The following is a 21,441-nucleotide window of genomic DNA, read 5'->3' as shown; positions in this document are numbered from 1 at the left end:
TCTAAATCACTCCTCTCTCACAACTAACCCACTACACGATGTTGCCTAATTTACTTACACCGTAACACGTGTTAGAATCATCGTTTGTTCAGGTGTGAAGGGATATTTCAATGAGGTATACACAATTTATACGAGAATATAAAAAGTTGCTTAAAAAAATTATTATAACAAACTAGTTATTTCTGACAGTCTCTGAGCAAAAGATGTTTTAAAGATTTTCAGTTCTTTTAATTTTTTCGAACTTTAAGTAAATGCAATTATGAATCTTACCAATCGTGAATCGTACTGTAATTATTGACAACAAAATATAAATAATCAAAAGCGACAACGTGACTGGTCATTAAACTAAGCGATTCATGTGTGTAATCGCATCAACACAGAGCCATACATACATTATGTCAAAACAGCTTCTCATTGAGCTAAAGAGAAAAAACGTAGTACTAAATGTATGTATGTATATAATGTAGTACTAATCTATTGATACAATCTTGATGATTTCTTTCTTGACTTTCCACTTAGGTCCTTTTTGGAACATCACTTATTTAATCGACATACGCCCGTCTAATGTGGCCCCTAACAATATCTACACTCATGCGCTCATATCTCTATAGTAATTCATTTTTCATTCGTTTCTACACGTTGATTTGCAACACAATTTCTTTTCAATCTTTGTGATCTTATAACAACATACAAGTTAATCGACACTTCTTTAATTACACTATATCTACAAATAAACACGTCTCAAAGCTCTTTCTTCTGTTTCTTCTGGCCTACCCAAGATGCAACTCCATAAATAAGTATGGCGTTTAACACATCCAGAATTACAGCAATGCGAGCTTTAATCTATAATTCATTTTCAATTGTAAATTAGTCTCTTTCATATAATTATTCAACGAATTAGTATCATACACAATCGGACAGCACAGCCATGTACATCAAAGAATCACAATGTACAGTCATGGGCCCCATATACAATGTACTTACTGCTATTGACAATTAATGAGTTACGCCTCCTACAATACCCAGTAAATTCAAGGCTAAACCTCTTAAAGCCGAAATAGGAATGCAAGCATATCACTACTTGATAGTAGAAACAAAAATGAGACAGAAGCATCCATATAGTCCCATTATCGCACAAGAAATACTTTAGCACGGAAATATTTGCTAAAGTAGTCAGCTTTATTTAGATCTGCGCTTTTTAGTGAGTAACACACACACTTACCTCGATGCCCGTGTGGCATAAGGACGGCATTCTTGTGGTCTGGGCGCAATAGGCTCTCAGCCTCCGCACCACCCTGTTGCGACATCTCCATGGCAGCTCACGGATCCACCACTTATATCATAACCCTGATACGAGCATCTGTGTGCACATGCTAATTAAGGATTGCAGCATCTGTTGACAAATAATAAATTCTTATTTAATTAAAAGTACGATATACATTGAATCCTCGAGAAAGTATTATGGATAATATATATATATAAGGCCGATTTCAATAGAATTTTACAACTGAATAATTTAGATTAACTTCAAAACTGGTGTAGATTTTATCAGAATCGGTCGAACAAATGATAAAGCTTGATCCCTCTATGTAAGAAAATGCGTAAAACCTAAGGTCAAACTAACTGATCAACACACTGATTTGTCGGTCTAGAATTCTAAAAACATAAAATTTGGAAACGTATTCTTCATATAACGTATTCGTAAATAATACCTAGTTGTTTGCATTATGTAAGAAATATCTTGTAAGGATTGACTTTCAAACAAAGCTTCTACAGTCAAGAAAACTTAATGGGACCATTAAAGCTCAATTGACACCATGAAAAATAATGAGTATAAGTAGTAAATTATTATGAAGATGAGTTAACTCTGAATATTTAAGTAGATATCATTATAAAATTCTTTAAATATATAATTTTTTTAATAATAATATTACTAAATTACCTATAGTTATATCAACACAGTAAATTGACAACTCTTTCAAATAATAGTAAAAGAAAAATAATATTAATTAAACAATAAACACTTGTCAAGTCACTTAATATTGCACATAAAAAAAATCTTAGTAAATATACTACCTAAAATTATAATTTCAATATATTGTTATCACAAACACAATGTTAAAATTGTAAAAATAAGAAGTCAGAAAACTTCATCAAAATCAATTAAACAGAATAGAAACCAAGGTTATCACTTCGAAGCGATAACCATACAGATTGACAATAACGACAACTATATGAACAGGCGTGTAGTATCTGACTGAATCTCTCTCAGCAACAAACAGCCGGTTTCTTAACAATGCGTTTGTACTACGTAGACGTACTACGTGTGATACAGTGACTACAGTAAACAAATGTCGCAACTGATCAAAAGATCCTGCTTAGATTCAGAAAAAAAATTAAATGTCAAAAACGGTTCAGAATAAACGACATAATTCACAAAATAAATTCAGAAGACATGTAATCCTCCTCTTTCTGGAAGTCGCTTAAAAATTTAGAGGACTAGTAAGAACGATATAGATGTAAAATTTTTAAAATAAATTAATGTAGAAAATAATTTGCTGTCAATAACATTACTGCAACCTGCACTGCATTTATAGTATTTTCTGTGTAAATAAATAGGTCGTCTACCTCCATTTTACAGGCCACCATTTTCTATTATAATATGACCGCATGCGCGTATTGTATACGCATATTATGAAGATTGACGCTTACGAAGATTACCCATGGTACCCATCTAAAGAAAACTAAAACTACTAAAAATCTAAAGAAGACGTCTAAAGAAAACATTACAAAATTTCATATTACTAAGTTCAGTTTTACCTATGTATCCAAAAAAGTGTACACATTGAATTTGGGATTACTATATATAACCGTTCCGTTACACATAATATAAGTACAAATACCACGACAGGTCGACGCTGTTACATTACGACAGAAAATGAATTGTATGTGGCAGTACAAAGATGTTTGGATGATGTGAATGTCACCCAAACATACTATAGTGTAAACGGATTGAAATAAAATATAGTATCCTTATAGATTATACTGATAGATAATATCTTGAATACGTAAATTTATAAAGTGCCCGAAGTGTTACCAGGCTTTGGATATGTTTCATCTTCTAACAGCATTTTTTATTCAAATCCATTCATTCGTTGAAGTGACAAACAAATATATTATCAAGGATAGTAAAATCTACTAGGTTTACAATCCGAGTGGTCGCTGTACCATTAGTCACTTTAGTATACACATTGTCTGATTCACCAATGACCTTGTGTAGCCCGTAAGAATAAAGCCCATTGTCTTCTTTCCCTTCAAATATAAACCAGTTTATGGTACGTTTTTGCATTCCAAAAAACTTTAAAGTTTTACATTAACGATCACAATTATTCAAAATACATGTTTCTATGCATCTAGCTGTAATAGGACGAGAACATAAAATACAGGAAATGTTATATTTAATAATAATGAAAACGCAAACGAGGAGACATGTTTCCTGACGATAACATGTTTATTACCTAATTGTGTTGCATAATTTTGGATATAATTAAAATTGCGTTCCACAAACAAAATCGACTTCAATTGTGGCGAAACCAGTTATAATGATTTAAAAACTCAACCACGGAACCAATTTTTATATTCTTTCAGAAAAAAATTCTAAATCGGTTTCCAACTGATGGAGCTATGAGGTAAGAAACATTTTAAAAAATACTATCAAAAACCTCCTTTTTAAAGTCGGTTTAATATAGATTTTTTATCGTCGTATTACGTTCCAATGTGATAAATTACAATGAAAATTTTGATATCGATGAAATTAAAGTTTCCGTATTTGTACACAATAGAATAAAATACGAAACTAAGTTAATATGCGAGTAAAGCCGATAAATAATTACAAAATAGTATAATTCTAACATACCTACTCTTGGAGCAAACAATCTACTTGTGGAGCCTCATCTGTTTCATATAAATTGTAATGTTTTTGCGAATAAAAAAATTAATTGATTGACTCACAAGTAGTTATTTTCAATAATAAGATATATGCAAAAATAAAAAAAAAACTCAACTCTGTTGATACTCTTATTTTTTATCAAGCACGACAAGTTCTATTCATATCCGAATCAAGCCATGACGAGTTTCTACTATAAACAAGTGGTTAGATTTTTCAACCTTCATGTACAAAATGACATCGACAGGTAGCACATTTTTGTTTACCAACTCCCGAGTTTTTCTTCTTCTTTTGTTCGTGATCTCTACTTTAAAGATTTCATGTTTTCAGACATATTTAAAACCAGCGGATTGACACGTCTGAAAGTCAATACTTTCTCAATAGTCTCAATAGACGTGTCAATACGCTGACCACTTTTTATTTATATAAGTTCGCAACTAAAATTGAATTCCCTCTATTTGTTCTTGGTTTATTCAAACGTATACAATAACATGTTAACCCAATTCTTATAACATTATCGTGATAAAAAAAATATCTCGAAATATGAAAAATGCTTCCGTTGTACTTAATCAGCTAGCTTTTGTAATGTTTACCGTCAAACTAACGCACTGTTGAGACATTCGCCTTAAAAGTCTTATCGGTTTCTTTATAATCTTATCAAAATTGCTATTATTACATAATTACATACTAATACATAATTGTCATTGCCGAATTAAAGAGCAGGTCACGGCGTCTTTGATTGTAAGCCATCACATGCCATCATGCCCTAAACTCGGGAATCAATAAAAATGACTTCTTTATTATTATTTTTAAATACTTTTTCACCTACTTCCGTTTTAAACATAAATATACAGAATATTATTATATCTAGAGACGTAGCTCCAATAACTATAAATATAAATAATCTTACATACATAATCTAGACATACAAACTTCATATGCTCTATTTTGAATTTTGATGCATGTTTGTCAGATAAGATAAAATTATCAAAGTGTCTCATGAATGGTGCAAAATATTTGTAACGAATTTTAATAATTCTTTTAATAGTATTACTGGAATTACACGGTGTATGGTCACAACTTTCCATCTGGTAGGTCGCAACTCGCGACATTGTTTGCCAAACTGTCAGTTGGAAAGTTGTAACCGTCGCTTAGAAAAGTAATCGTTATAATGTAGAACAGTTATACATCTCAGCGTACCACTCCTGAGGAGGAATTTTGCTTTGTGCATATCAGAGTTTGGACCAAACAGATTACCAATCAAAGTAAAACAATCATGATTACGAGCCAGCTGTACAAGAAAAATATGTGACTGTAAAACCATTGCGTATTAACACTACTGAGTATTATTACATATTCTGCGACTGTAGTAACTTTTTTTATAAAACATAGAATGGCAAACAAGCTGACGGCCCACCTGATGAAAAGTGGTAACCGTCGCCTATAGACATGAGCAGTACCATAGACATAACAGAGTCTACTGTTTCGCCCATGATACCCCCCATGCATTGCCATTCCTGAGGACTCAGGTGTTATTCCTCCATACTCAGTAAATTCACGCCATATCCCAACCTTCAAACCGAAACACAGCCATGCAAACACAACTACTTTACGGTTGAAACACGAATGGGACAGAGGTACCCAAGCAATCGACTTTTGTACGAACTCTCCCTCTGGTAAGTTTAATATACCTAACTACTTATCTATTCTATGGGACCCTCACTTTAGCGGCTTCAGTGGCACTTACCAATAGTCAAAAGATACGTCATGTTTTGCTAATTCTCAAAACAATTTTAATAATTCTTTTTCGAACAATTTATTGTTCTTAACCTTATTTTAATAAGGTTTGTATTACTCTATACATCTTTAACACGACTTTCTACACAATTTTCTTCGTAGAACAAATTCTTAATTTTCTATTTTTTTTTTTTTTTTTGTTTATCATGGCTACATCTAGAAGCATAAATTATTGTTGAAAAAAAAATTAAATATGTACATACAATCACATGTCATTGTCACCAATTCTAAAATCTATTTTAAAATGCAACCACACAAATGAATGATTAATTCTCAATGTGATAAGTAAACAATATTATTCCTGGTGATGATCCTATATATTACTTATATGCTAAATAAATTTAGATATTTTTATTACATACTTTTTTATTATCAAATCGACACAGGCGTTCGCAACTCAGCAACAGCCTACACTGCGGCAAAGTTAATTGCCACAGCGTCGAATATCATATACGAGTAAATGCTACAGTACCTATAACATCACGAACGACACACAAATATTGACAAAGCAGCAAATTCCGCAACTTCGGCCAGTCGTGAGTATTTTTATACGACTTGGGAAAACAAGCTAACTCTACACCTATAAGAGAATGATTACATCAAACAATACACTGGGATGGAGGGAAAAGGATGGCCAGTCATAGGGTGTAACAGCTCCATTGCTAGTAATATAACCTATCAGGTCGCCTTCCACGTCATTCTTTCTGTATACCAACGTGATTAATAATCGTTGAATGTGTCACAATGATTACGAAAAAAAATCCGAATTAATCTAGCCGTTAAGTTTTTGAGTTTGTACTTAGCTATTTTTATTTATATAGATTTATAATTAAACACCATATATTTTAAACAAACCCTAAAATACCCGTTGTCACAAAAATTTAACAAATTAATTCGACTATCAATCAACTACTAGCTTTGCCCACGATTACAAAAAGGTAAAAAATGGCGACTAATTGTGTAACATTCTTAACTAAAAAACAAGTGAATTAAGAAACTCCAAAAATAAAAATATCGTGATATAAAAATTAAAGAAAAGAATGTTACATATATAATTTTAAGTTTTTTGAAACGCACTGCACAATTTACAATTACATAAACACATTCTTCAAAACAAATATATCGCTGAAATTAAAAGACATTGTCAATTGTCTTATTCTTGCATTCCTATGCAAATAAAACATCACAGTTATAAATGCAAACATAAACGAAATACTTAAGCAAGTAAATATTTAAAACATATTGCATTACATGTAGAATTAAATGTTTTATCTATATGTTTGTGTACAATAAAGAATATTTCTGATGACAATGCTATCTAATTGTCACAGGCGTACACATCGTATCAAGTTTACTAGAAAGATTGAATAACATATTCTGTTAATAGGGCGACTATATTATTCTGGTCATACGAGAAATTTTAGGAATTTTAGTACTAAGACGTTTACATGTGCCTAATGAAATATCTTATCGGCAACTTAAATCAGGTAACGAATATTAAAAAACATATAGTACTCACAAGTTACATATAGAACTTGTGCGTAAAATTTTATGATTCTAAACCCATCAATTTGGGCCGCGGACGATCTCTCAGTCAATCATATATCTATGATTATATTAAGTAGATAATGAAAGGCAAAAAGAAATTAATGGGCTCTTCTTTCTATAACATTTTTACACAAATCAAGATTATCGTAGTAAAAGTCCCGTATTTACCAAAATGTATGGTAACCCTACTTGTTGATTAAATTACAGCAATCGCCGACGACCCGCGGCTGTGAAGTGATGTGCACTTGCTACACGATAATGCTTTGATAATTCAATCACATTCTATGGAAAGGCTTGAGTAACAAGCTTTATTGATGCTGTAAATTTATCTTTCATCTACATTGTTACATTATCATCTGTAATATGAAAATTTATGAAACCAAGTGCTAGTTTGGTTCACACCGAATTTTTTTTGTGTTTTAGCACCACAAGTTTCAAAGAATATACTGTAACACCCATGTCTGCTCATAGATAGCCATTCCTGGATATGATATATATGATGATACTATTATAAATACTTAGATGTAAGGTGTGCATATGATTATTTGCATATGTTTTATTAATATAAATGTATTTCTTTTTTTATTAGTTACACTGTTTGCACCAAATAGCTACCATCTTTTTTTCTCCCCTACCTAAAGGTTGTCTGGAAGCAATCTCTTCCTTTGTGAGTGATAATACCGCCATTTGTACTTCATAATAAATATATATATATATAACAAACAAACGGAACAAAAGTTGTTGTTGATAATATATATATATATATATATTATCAACAAATGTTCTGGAGATTGGCGAAACAACTTTTGTTCCGCCAATCTCCAGAACTTTCAACTATTTTTTATTATTATTGTTTTTAATTGAACAGGTTTAGTTGCATATTGGTCTTATACTGTTTTGTAAATATTGATGTTGGTTCAATATTTTTAGAAATAAAAATAATATTGTAATATTACCAGAATAACAAATTCTAAAGCTAGCATTCTAAAACATCATACCCTAAGCCCATTTTGAAAATATTCAAATTTTTGTGTCTTTGTAAAATAAGCTTTGCTGCCTATACTTGTAATAAATAGGTACTTAACATTAAATGTTCTATAGAGAAGAATTAATAATAGGAACAAACAGAATGAGCTAACCTGACTTCATCATTACCTATCTGCCCGTACTGGTATTCTGCCAATGTAAATCCATAAAATTCCATTTTAGACTTAAAGCCTAGTGATCAAACAGATTTAATTTTAGAATAAATTGGCATTGTGTAGGACTTATTCCACCTAGTTTTTATTCTTTATAAATATTATTATTAAGTATTAGTAAAATAACTTTCTATACTTTTTATTTGATTCTATAACTCTGAAAATTAACTCATATATTCAACATTTAGCAACTTAATATAATATTAACATATATACAAAGTAAAGAACAATAATTAAGTATATCTAACTAATCATGCATGACAAATGGTACTTTCTTATAAAGTATGTATCACTTGTACATCTGTATCAAAACACTGGCATGGGGTACTTTAATCGTCTCTCATTATGTTAAATAAACATAAAAGACAGGATGTGTTATGACATGACACTGCATAATAATAACTGCTCCTAAAACTGAATAATTACCTATAATATTAAAATCATTAACTATCCCCGAGTAATTTTAATAACACTTTTAAACATATAAACAGCCAGTTGAAATTTAAATACATTATTGTTTAGATAATATAAAATTAACATTTTATATTTTTTATTAATGTTTCTAATATAATTGTTAATAAAATACTTATTATTAACATATATAAATAATAACGCTTAATTTTCTTGACCTACGAAAATAAGTAGAGGTTACAACATGACAATAACAAAAATAATAAGATTGAGCGTGGGAGCAGTCAATGAACTTTTCTACTATGAATTACTTTCCCAACTGAATCGGTACTCCTTGTAAGTTATAAGATGATTCGGGTCATTTCAACCGCATTCCAAACGATATGCTATGAGAAAAATACGATAGACAAGATACAACCTCCGTGCACTTCATTTCCCTATTTAGCTATAACTATATTATTAAAAAATATGCCAAAAAAAAAGGATTACTTATTTTATAGTTTTTTCAGTGTATTATTTCTAGAAATTCCATAATAATAAATTGTAATTATAATAAACGCGTGGTAAACGCGGTAAGTGATTAAAGGGTGTACTTACCAATTCATATTTTGTTGTCAGCAATATCCAAGACTAAACAGTACATTAATTAAATTTTAAAATATTTTATTTTCTTTTTTCATAACAACTGCATTAGAATTTAGTAAAACACGTGTAGCACGGCCGCCCACTTTGCGTCGTCCGTCCGTTGCACTTATCTGGCTGGTGTTGTTATATGTTAATATTTATAATTAAACTTTGTATATTTTTTATAGTTCCTTGTGTATTCGTTTCTTAGGTATATAATTAAAAATTTATATAATAATTAATTTCTACTTTATACATACTGAAAATAAAATTAATGCTATATTTATGATTTACATTAAATAGGTAAGTATGACAGAGCAAGTAAACTCTTAATATGCAATAAGAAAAGATACGCTTCCAAGCTAAAACACCAATATAAAAAAAAACAATAGTAGTTGACAGTTGCAGTCACATATGCACGAAATCTGAAAATACGTGTATGTTACCTTTTCAAACCAACAACACAATAAAATATTTGAATATTTTAATGTTGTATCGCTTTCTATATATTCTAAATATTAACATTGTTCTCATAAAGGCCTAGTTACTTCATATGTAAAAATTGACAAATTTTATTTAAAAAATGTACAATAAAATAAGGACTTATGTTTACTTGCTGTATTTCAATTTGAATTGTATATATCTTCTGATAGAAGAGCAATAAATAAATCCTCGTTGATGCAGTAAACAATAATAATACTCTGATTATAAATTTAGTTCCATAACTAACAGTATTTGTAAAAGAACATATATTATCATTTTGAAAATATTTACATATTTATATATTGCCGATGTTGTGAATGCTTATGAGCAGCGGTAGTCCTTTAAAAATAGGTAAGTCGCATGCTCTTACCGTCATAAAAAATAAAAAAAGAATAGTATTATTTATAATATTGTAACATTATATTTATTTTATTGTACCGATTTTTTTTTTAATACAAATGTCTCAGATTCTTTGTAGACTTAAAATATGTAGTCATGTCAAAAATAATCGAAGTGGGAGCTTTTTAATTTCATACAAATTTTTGAAAATACCTACGTATGAGAATAAAAAATATGAATTAATTGTAATTAAGTTGACTAAATGTAAAAGTTTTTGAATTGTATTTTATAATAATTGTCAATTGTTAATGTTATTTTGTTAATCCTTATCCAAATAAATACTTATATCACTTTAAATAAAAACAGTGGCAATTTTGACTAATTCTGGTACCGGATCCATATTTAAAGTATACATGGATTTTCATACTTCAATTTTGAAAGCAATCGGTTAAATTACAGACATTCGTTGCATAATATATATATACAGTCATATTTAAAATTTCCAATTTTTTGACGTTACCTGAGAATTATAATAGTTTTGTTAATAATGCAAGTAATTGTGTCATAACGATGTACTTTAATTAATTATGAATAATTAGTTCTATTTACCCGTTTTAAGATTGAATGCTCTATTTATATAATGTAAGGGTCCGCCATCATGGAACATATTCTTAATATTTGCTGAAGGCGGTAACATAGTTTTCGCAAAAAAATAATTGAAGTAATTTAAGCTTAATAGAAACTCAAATTTTTCATAATATATATCCTCAATTTTTGTATTTTAGACTATTCACGATCAAGTTGTTTGAATCAATTCGTGACGTAGCCGTAGTATATATAACGTGAGGCAAATTATATAAAATGAGAAAGATTGAAATGCTTCAGTTTGATTGCCGTAGGTAAGATTTTTATTGTTAATCTATGCTAAGACTTGATTGTTAATACTTGTGACAGTGACGTTGATATTCCTGAGTTTCTGTCTGACTAGTGTTCTATTTTTAAAATTGGCTAGTGACCTATTCAGCATTTCTAATTAAATAGGTTATCTTCTGTTTTAAATAAAAAGCTTTTGTTTTTTTTTGTTCAATATTAAATATGTTGACATTATCTAAAAATGGTTAACGCGAGTTTAGCTTATGAAATATTACTGTACATAAACTCGTTTTATTTCGGTCTGTTTGCTACTTGCGAACTAGGTACATTAATCTTAAAATCGGTATTGATTATAGAAAAGTATGATGTAGAGAAGGATCCTACAAAATTGGGCCAGGATTATGGTGTGCTACTAGGACTATTTATCATTGAAGCGGCTAGACTTATACTAGGTCGAAATGGCAGTCTTAGCGAAAGAGGTAAGTCTTCCAAATTTAATATTTTTCTTATATTTTCGAATTAAATAAACATATATTATGCAATTTACATAAAGATTTTTAAATGTGTATAAAATTAGTTAGAAATCATTCAAATGACATCAAAAATGAGGAGGTTTTTAATTTATGTAAATTTAAATCAATATTGTTTTATGTGTCTTATACCACATAGGAAATAAATAAAATATATTCATCTATATTTGTTCAAATAGAAATTTTGAAATTCATGGTATTTACTCATTGTTTCTCATTTTTTCAGTTTTCAGTTATTTTTTGTGATTTCTGTATAATCCCATTTAATAATATATGTTTTATTTTTATAGATGTGCCAGTAATGTTCTCTGTGCTGCTAACGGTTCCTTCTATAGTGGGTGTGTTATATCTTCTCATATGGCAAGTAGTTGTTCTAAGAATAGAATATATCTGGTGCACTTTGATGCTTGCATTACAAACACTGGAGTTCATATTTGCATCTATGTTTGTTGTCACAATGTGTAAAGGGCCATCCTATGATTGAGGTATTAAAACTATCACATTATCAAAACATAAGCATAACATTTCCATTCAGAACATAAAAAAACAATATCCTACATTATATAAGTTTTTAAAGATATAAAACCCTTCAAAATATTTAACACTTCTTAATTAAATATGTATTTCTGTACAGGTAGAAAAATTTACTAAAAAAATCATTTTATCTATCTTAAACTCTGTCTAAATATACAGAAAATTTATGAAATATAAAGAACTTATTAGATTTGTAATTTTATTGTTGTGCTAGGGATAATACATGCTGCATTAGACTTATCTGCCAATTTATTATAACATAATAAGTGTATTCCTTCCTATAAAGCTGGCAACATGTAGTGAATGTCTATGGGCAGTTGTAATTAATTACCATCAGGTGAGCCATGTCCTTATTTGTACCTATGTTATAAAAGAAAAAACATTTAATAAATAAATTTTATTTTAATAATTCTTTTTTAACTGCTTGAGCTTTTTGATCTTTTTTGTAATAAATTCTTAATTTGAATGAATGTTACGATATGCAGTAATTACCGAAAAGAAGGTATATAAACAACAATAGTAAAGAAAGGTTTGTAAGTGACTACATTTTTATGAATAATAATGAATACTATACTACTTTCAACATGAAATGATAAACACTATTAGTTTTGTATAATTTTATTTATTTTAAACAAACTAATGTTTTGGTTTCATATTCCTTGATCAACATTTTTCTTTAATTAAAAAACAATTCCCAAGGGCAGTAATGATTTGTCATTTGGTTTAAATGAAGAAGTTAAAACTTTTAAGTATATCTGATAAACAAATAATTGAGTAGATATGGCAAAATACCTCTTTATGACTATTGAGAATTTTGAAATCCTTATTTTATGATTATGTACCTTGACTGGCCTCATATTCATCTTGTTATTAAAAATTCTAACATATTAAATGTAAATACATGCATAGGATATCATAATTTTTTATAACTTTAATTCTGATATTAAGTTTATAAACATTTACACTGTGTTTGTATGTAGATGTTGTAGCACAAATGTATATTAAAATTGTATGTGAATACATATTTTTGACATGCAGTTTTTCTGCAAATTTTATAGTAATATAGAGATTGATACCCACCCATAAATGATTCAAAATATTTATTGTAACCCCACAAAACTTTAGAAAAATGTTTTCATATTATAATAATTTAAGTCTGTGTATAACTTATTAGTTTAATTATTTAAATGTAATAATTACTTGGTGCATATTAAATTTAGCTATATATTATTACAATAGCATAAAATTTCCCTTATATTCATTTTTATCTGTTGTTTCATGTACTTATTTGTGCAAAATTAAAAAAATCCATCCCATGTATATGTAACTGAAGTGATAAAGTGGCCTTTATTTAGATGTTTATACAATAAATTACTATCAAGCTGAATCTTCCATTGTACAGTAGAGATTTACATGTTAACCAAAAATTATTTAACTTTTGTGTGTTGTATATTATATAATTCAAATGCTTGTTGATGTATGTTTAAAATTCTAAATAATAGTAATAAAAAATGCAATGTACTTTCATAAAAACAGTATTAAAATTCTAAATATTTTAATATAAATATGTAATTGCAAAATTTGCAAAGCTGTTTAATCAAAAGAAACATTCTAGTCTATACAAATAAGTTCTAATACTGTTATAAGTAATTTACAGTGAGATGCTCTAGTCCATCATATAAATTTAGCTATCATAAGGACAAGTATTCAACAAATGAAACAAATATCAAGAATATAATGACTATAGATTTTTATATTATTATATCTATACAATCCATCATATTGGTACCTATTTATGTAAAAGTGCATATTTTTTGCTGTATAATAAAGTATATTAACAGTTGAAATTATCAATTGACTAGATTATTTTCCCAATTTAAATGAATTTTAATTACAAAGATTCAGCAGACTTCCTATATTCCGCTTGTAAATACAATGGCATCCGTCCTTTAGCCATCTTATCCCTTTTGTGAACTCTTAACTCATGTCTCATTAGTGCCTTTCGTGTTCCATACTTATTCCCACACAATTTACATCCAAAATCCTTAATCCCAGCATGATCTGACTTAAAATGAACATCCATATCTCGCTTGGTATAAAATCCTCTTCCACATTCAATACATTTATGTGGTCTTTCTTTTTTATGAGTCAAAATGTGTCTGTTTAAATTGCTCCTTGTCAAAAATCTTAACTCACATTTATCACATGAAAATGGCTTGTCTCCTGTATGAGTACGTATATGTATTTTCAATGACTCCAAAAACCGCCCTCGGTATGGACAAATTTGACATTGGAAAGGTAAATCAAAAGTATGCAACTGAAGATGTCTAAATAAGTTGTCTTTGCGATAAAGTTTTCCACACACATCACATACCAGATGTGAAGCTGACTGATGTCGTTCTAAATGTTTGCTGTACAACTGAGCAGTCAATAGTCTAAAACATATTGAACACTGGATTCGTATATTTCTGTGCTGCTTTGAATTTTTATGTAATATATACGCCTCCTTTGTAGTATACTTTAAATTACATGTGTTACATTTATAAACTTTCGGGGAAAGCTCATTTTCCAGTTCTACTTCATTTTCAGTATCCAAGGATCCACCACGCATTTGTAAATCGGAATACGTGGACATATGACGAAGAAAACTATCGGAATCTTTAGCCGACTTTCGAAATAATATGGCGCCTTGTAAAAGGGAGTTACAAGAATTACACAAATATTTAGGGTACTCGTCATATTCACTTATATCAATATCACCAAATGTACGAATTGCTTGTGAAATGTCTATTTTTTCTTGCGATGAGAATATTGGTATATCACCTTCATTTAAACATATCCTGCATTTCTGAATCTTCGTATTTTTTTTACTTATATTTTTTATATTAATTATAGATGACTGTTCTCCCAGTTGTGTTCTCTGGCGTTTACGCCTTATTATTTTCATTTTAAAATATGCTGATGCCATAGGTAATGATTTTATTTCGCAGAGGGGAACTAATTGAATTGCTATAAGTGTTGGCGCCGGTCTTATATACACGAAACTTAAATAATAAAATTCATGTTAGATATACTCGATGATCATGACGTTGAAAGCAAAGCATCGATGTTGCTGTATGAAAAATTTACATCGATGTTAACAGAATCGATCATCGAAGATACGGCCTCACGTACGACCAATGCAACGTATGAAACAAATTACATATTTTATCGTTTGTTAGTAAAAATTTATATTGTGTAGTTGTGCGTGAGTCGCACTATTTGAGTACTATCGCGACATTAACGCCATTCGAAAGACTGTTTTTAAAAGCTGGCTCTACTCTTTATCAACAAAGAAATAGATTAAAAGGTTCTTCTTTATCAAAATTACTTTTCCTGCAGTCAGTTGATAAAAAGTATTGAATATACAATAATTTGTTCTGTTTCTTAATACATTTCGAACGATATTACTGTATTTTATTGTGTTGTTAATAATCAGTGCTAAAATTATCGATGTTACCCAAATTTAATATTCGGTTTATAATGAATATCAAATTTTGATTATGACATCAATGTCAATATCAATGTTTTTCAAATATCGATCATCCCTACAATGTATGTTATCTTTTCGAAGTAACAACACAATGAAAATTAGAAAAAAAATGTTTATCCATAGCGTTGAATCGCTATCTATGTAAATCTCCATTCAAAATATTTAATATAAGTGTGGCGTATTACCATCATAATCCGTTTTTTTTAATGTTTTTTATACTGACTTTCTATTGTTCTTATGTTTTACGATTCTGTCGTACATAGTCTTTATTTTTTCCTACTGATGAAGACGTGATAAAAGAAAACTTCAATATTAAGCATTTTATTTACACACTCGTTTCTCTTAATAAATATATAACTTGACATCGCAATTATAAAAAATCCACGGGTATTAAAGAAAACAGGCGCAAAAATTTCGCAAACAATTACTAATTCAAATATTTTATATATAAAAACGCATCCAAGTACTGAAATGTCGATTTTATAATATATGTTGTAATACTTTCGAAATTTCTTATAAAAACTTTTATCGAAAATTGGTAATTTTTAGTAAATTTAAATTGGCAACACTTATGCATTACAAAATTCAAACTATAGGGTCGAGTAGTACATCAACGATAACTCTAAGAACGTTACTAATGAATGATATTAGTAACCGGTTGATTACATTTTGTAGTTAAATGATTTTTTTATACAACTTAGAATGGCAAACAAGCTGACGGCCCACCTGATGGAAAGTGGTAACCGGCGCCTATAGACATGGCAGTACCATGGACATAACAGAGTATACTGTTTCGCCCATGATATCCCCCATGCGTTGCCATTCCTGAGGACTCGAGTGTTATTCATCTTATTTAAAAATCAATTGAATAATCCGAATGATTTGCTCAGCACTGAAGAAGGGCCAAATTAAAAGTACCCGTAACCGACGAGCGTGTATGACAAGATTGATGAATGTGGAAGAAGCGAAAGAGGTTTGTTTGAATCGAAGCATTTGGCGTTCCATTGTTTCTGCCTACCCTAATGGAAGACAGGCGTGACAGATATGTATGTATGTATGATTTGCTCAGTCGAATAATTAGTAAAATCGCGCATAGCTACCTCAAGTGCATTGCAGGGACTGAATGGATGCAGATGCCTCAGAACGGTTCCTTATGATAGTTATAATTGTTCCTGGTTCTAAACATACCTACATTTTTGTATCGGTTCATCTGATATGGGGCCGCCGTTTCTAAAACCTGTCCCCCAAGACCAGAAGCGTTAGTTCCCCGGATTTTGGAGTTTTCACCCGGACATTTCAATACATTTTTAAATCACTTACACTTGATAAAAATATATAATACTCCGTACTTGATAGAAGAAAACTTTAATTGTAAGCCTCTTTTGTTGCATGAAATAGTGTGTTTAATCGTTCTTGTGACAACGAGTAATTTTGCTTTATTTTTTAACCTTTTTAGGTATTAAATAAGAAATAAACAAATCCAATATTTTTATTGGGTTTGTTTATTTTTTAGTAGTAAAATAGCGTCGACAGCGCGTGCGGTGAAGTATCTAGTTTTTATTTAGGTACATAAATTATGGGAACAGATCTGATCGAAAACCCGGACTTTTATTGTAGTCCGGATTGTACCCGGACTACAATTTAATCAAACAAAACAATGTAACAAATTTTTCGGGACGCTCCCGGACGTCTTCCAAACTAGGATAAATACGGGGAAACCTAGACGGATGGTAGGCCTAATCTGATACAATGATGGACCGGTTTTCAATGTTGTTATGAGGTTTCCTGGATTCCATTTTCTTTTCTTACAGGAACAGTAAAGCAGTACTTGCTTGATGGTAAGAATACGTCATTTATAGGACAAATAATATTGCTTATAAATTTATAATACAAAAACAAGAAAAATATTAATAAATAATTAATTAAAAAATATACTACTCTTACAGAAATTCTAGCCTAAGACGACAAACTTTTTATATTTCTATTGTTTTGGATCACAGACTTAACAGAAGCATTACATTGCAATGGGGTTGTTATTAACTGCTGACCCCCGGGGGGAAAGGGATTGTTAGTAATGAGGTCTAATAGCCCCATTACTAGCAATATACCCTCTTAGGTCGACCTCCACACGGTTCCCCCTGGAAACCATCATGGTTAATTTTTGTCGAATTAATTATGGTGGGCCACCTATGGTTCATTCATTCTCACCATGATCTTCCACTGGTGCCCCACTAGTTTATACCGATAGCGCAGGTGGGGTTATCATTTCATTATCATCCATTAAAAAAAAACTGCTGACCCCAATACTCTCAATCGCTTTTCTCACTGATTATGTTGTTAAGGCACTATAAAGTAACAAAAAACAAACACGCTTTCAAATTTATAATTGTAAGAATTATATAGCAACCTCAGTGTGTATATAAAATAAACATATTTTTCAAAATGTGTTCATTTTACCTACAAAAAACCAGACTAGTTATTAATAAATAGAAAATTTTTAAAGGTCACAGATTGTATACACAATCATAAAATGCTACTGTACAGATAAACTTGAAAAATATCAGTAATTATGGAATATTTTTTTAATATTGCAAGATATATTTTCAGTCTTAATACAAAATGTAATGACTACATATTACAAACAACAATGATTACAGAAAATCACCTGAAGCTGATCTACTGTTGTTTCAATAAAGCTTATTGATTGTAGACAGAGACAACATGGGCTCCAAAGATGATGACAGACCCCAAATTCTAGAGAACTTGGATTACTCACCACTACTATGATTTATTTTTATATTTTTAGATTTTATGGAGATATTTATTTTTCTATTAAGTGCTATTGAAACAGTCTATAAAATATTGCTCCATATCCAGATTACCAAGTCAACAAAACATCATCAATCAATCAAAACAATAGAGAAAACCTTACCACTATAATACCTAGGTGGGTAATCACTACAAAAAAAATATAATATTGTGTGAATGTAAACACAATTTAATATTAACTATAGTTTAACAGGTTTTAAGATATTTTGTTGAATGTTTAAAGATCTTGTTTTTTATGTTCTGCTTCTAAATATGAGGGCATTCTACCAAAGAGCAACTTTTCTCTTTTATGCACATGCCTCTGGTGCTTCATCATAGCATTTCTGTACCCAAATGCCTTTCCACACATATTGCAGACATGATTCTTTATGCCCAAATGGTCGGCTTCAAAATGTCTTTGCAACAGTAGTTTTGTATGAAACCCTCTTTTACAAGTATCACATTTATACTGTGGTTCTTTATGTTTCAACATATGACTATTTAAGTTACTTTTAAACAAAAATCTGGCAGGGCATTCAGTACACATGTACCTATAATCTCCAGTATGTGTTCTCATATGGGTTTTCAATAATTCTGCATAACGGCCTTTATATGGGCAAAATGTACATTTATAAGGAAAGTCATTCCTGTGTCTCAAGCTATGATTGTGATATGCACAACGTAGTCTAAAAGACTTCCCACAAACATCACATACATATTTCTTATGGTCTGGATCATGCATAGTTATGTGTTCTTTATAATATGATCTGTTTATAACCTTGTGACAGATATGACATGTAACTTTAGGTGTATATTTACTTTTTTCTTTCTTTTCCTCCATTTTAACATCTTTATTCTCAATTTCAGATATATTTGGCCATTTTTGGGCAATTTGATTGTCATATGGCATACACTCAGCATAATCAAAATCTGATTCTGGTATATTGTCTGCTGGGTCACTTTCTTGTTTAACAGGCTTTCGTAACACTTCATCTGAACGTTTTGCCGTATTTCTAAACATCATAGCAGCATTAATAAACTTAAAACAGATATCACACAGTAATTTTGGATATTCATCCTCTTCATTTACTTTAATATCACCAAAGTATTGTAAAGCCTCAATAGCATCATGAGAATTTTCACTATCATATATAGATATCGTACCTTTTTCCAGACAAACCCTGCATTTGGATTGTAAGTCATCTTTTATTTTCATAATACAAGATTTTGGTAAATCCTGGTAGTAACTATAAATGTCTGGTGTTTTTTTGCTTTTTAACATTTTTAATAGATAGTAAGAAGTAGCCATAATTAGATTAATACAAATTTAAATAGAATTAATTCGTTGATGCTTTCCATACACAAACTAGAAATGATTCTATTTCTGAACAATGGTAAAAGTAATGTCTTAATAAGTTTCAACAGTGAGAAGGTCGTCTAGTCACATCATTTTTACAATTACAATATAATCTCGATAAATAGTAAATAAAATAAATCATCGAAACGGGTACGTACATATATTTAATTCTGTGGCTAGAATAAAGTAGCCCGTAGCGGCCAAAACATTATTTAGTCTCCTCTTTTATGTACCTAATTGATAGTTATTATCATTGTTAATCACAATTATTATGCCAAACGGAATTAAAAACTTTAATTTTATTAAAATTGAATTTTCCATTTGCAATTGTTTATTTTATTCTTATGTTCATCGAACACAGATTAGACAGACTATGTCTACGCCAGAGGAAATTCTTCTTATAGAGGAATCTGTACATCAATGATTTGACAATATAAGGATTGGACATCGATAATAATACGCTCGACTACCGATAGTGTTATGCTCCTATATCGATATTTCTGTTCTAGATTTGGGATTAACTATAATTAATTTATATTTAGACATTTCTAATAATAAAACAATAGAAAATATAAATAAATCTTTATTTAAATAATATTTACAGAAATTCAATACCCGTATCATGTACAGCGAGTGCAAGCATTATTACTGGCCGATTATAAGCGACGAATAAATTTTTGTCGAGAAATGCTTCGTCGATGCTGAAAAGATAAAAATTTTTTAACTCCATATTATGGAGCGATGAATCGTGTTTGAAAAGAATAGGAGTGTTTAACAAGCATAATCTTCATCATTAGAGTGTCGTCAATCTTGTATTATTCCGAGAGGATCGTTTCAGCACAAATTTAAAGTGAATTTATGGGCAGGCATACTAGATGGCAAAATCGTCGGTCCATTCGAATTGCCACCGAGATTTAACGGTGCCCGTTAACTCCATTTTTTGAGACACGATCTTGCTAATTTGCTAGCAGATATACCGCAAGAAGTTTGCGAGAAAATGCGGTTACAGCACGACAAGTGACTGAATTTTTAAATGAAACATACGCAAATTGATGGATTGGACGTGGAGGCATAACAATAAAATAAAAAAAAAAAAAATCAAAATATGGTAAAATTTAATATTTAGCTTACTTACACTACACTTATACTAGCTTAGATAGAGTTAGATAATAGGTATCACTATCCCCCATAATCCGTTGGTCCCCTACTTACGGGACATTCGGTATAAGAAAAACATTATTCAATCAAATGTCGTTTGTTTTAAACTTTAGGAAAGGGATTGTTACTAATAGAGTGTAATAACCTCATTGCGGGGGGAAAGGGATTGTTAGCAATGAAGTTCGACAGCCCAATTGCTAGCAATATGCCCTATTAGGTCGACCTCCACGTGGTTCCCCATGGAAACCATCGTGAACAATTCTTGTTGAATTCGTCACGATGGGCTAACTGACCTATTTCAT

The 21,441-nt window shown here is 30.2% G+C and overlaps 4 protein-coding genes across 7 annotated transcripts in view; 1 reads left to right on the top strand and 3 right to left on the bottom strand.

Moving 5' to 3' along the window:
* The window catches only part of LOC113514537 (equilibrative nucleoside transporter 1), a 32,635-nt gene extending 22,843 nt beyond the window's left edge, over window positions 1-9,792 (bottom strand). The window contains exons 1-2 of one of the 3 annotated variants that reach the window (XM_052895283.1): window positions 9,499-9,792; window positions 1,223-1,393 (exon numbers count right to left, since the gene is read on the bottom strand). In XM_052895283.1, the coding sequence (XP_052751243.1) occupies window positions 1,223-1,313 (91 nt within the window). In that variant the 5' untranslated portion in view covers window positions 1,314-1,393; window positions 9,499-9,792. Of the gene's footprint in view, window positions 1-1,222; window positions 1,394-1,942; window positions 1,967-2,076; window positions 2,236-9,498 lie in introns of those variants that run through there. The other 2 variants (XM_052895284.1, XM_052895285.1) reach the window with 2 other exon arrangements.
* Window positions 9,793-11,088: 1,296 nt separating this feature from the next.
* On the top strand, window positions 11,089-14,134 carry LOC113514384 (uncharacterized). Of its 2 annotated transcripts, XM_052895292.1 has the most exons (3): window positions 11,089-11,242; window positions 11,577-11,699; window positions 12,041-14,134. In XM_052895292.1, exons 1-3 carry the CDS (start codon window positions 11,209-11,211, stop codon window positions 12,232-12,234), a joined length of 351 nt encoding a protein of 116 aa, XP_052751252.1. In that variant the 5' UTR covers window positions 11,089-11,208; the 3' UTR covers window positions 12,235-14,134. The 2 variants fall into 2 exon arrangements, with proteins under 2 accessions (XP_052751252.1, XP_026754262.2); XM_026898461.3 differs by lacking the exon at window positions 11,089-11,242 and having other exon boundaries at window positions 11,323-11,699.
* Window positions 12,887-16,138, bottom strand: LOC128200779 (zinc finger protein 337-like). Its single transcript, XM_052895289.1, has one exon. The coding sequence runs from the start codon at window positions 15,250-15,252 to the stop codon at window positions 14,176-14,178; it is 1,077 nt and encodes a 358-aa protein (XP_052751249.1). The 5' UTR covers window positions 15,253-16,138; the 3' UTR covers window positions 12,887-14,175.
* Window positions 16,139-18,793: 2,655 nt separating this feature from the next.
* On the bottom strand, window positions 18,794-20,389 carry LOC113514385 (zinc finger protein 235-like). Its single transcript, XM_052895291.1, has one exon. The coding sequence runs from the start codon at window positions 19,931-19,933 to the stop codon at window positions 18,863-18,865; it is 1,071 nt and encodes a 356-aa protein (XP_052751251.1). The 5' UTR covers window positions 19,934-20,389; the 3' UTR covers window positions 18,794-18,862.
* Window positions 20,390-21,441: the final 1,052 nt, after the last annotated feature.

This window comes from Galleria mellonella, unplaced genomic scaffold (assembly GCF_026898425.1).
Source record: "Galleria mellonella isolate WM207_F2 unplaced genomic scaffold, CSIRO_AGI_GalMel_v1 utg270, whole genome shotgun sequence".
Lineage (NCBI taxonomy): Eukaryota > Metazoa > Arthropoda > Insecta > Lepidoptera > Pyralidae > Galleria > Galleria mellonella.
The sequence above is the reverse complement of the archived record's forward strand: the minus strand, read 5'-3'. Positions and strand labels throughout refer to the sequence as shown.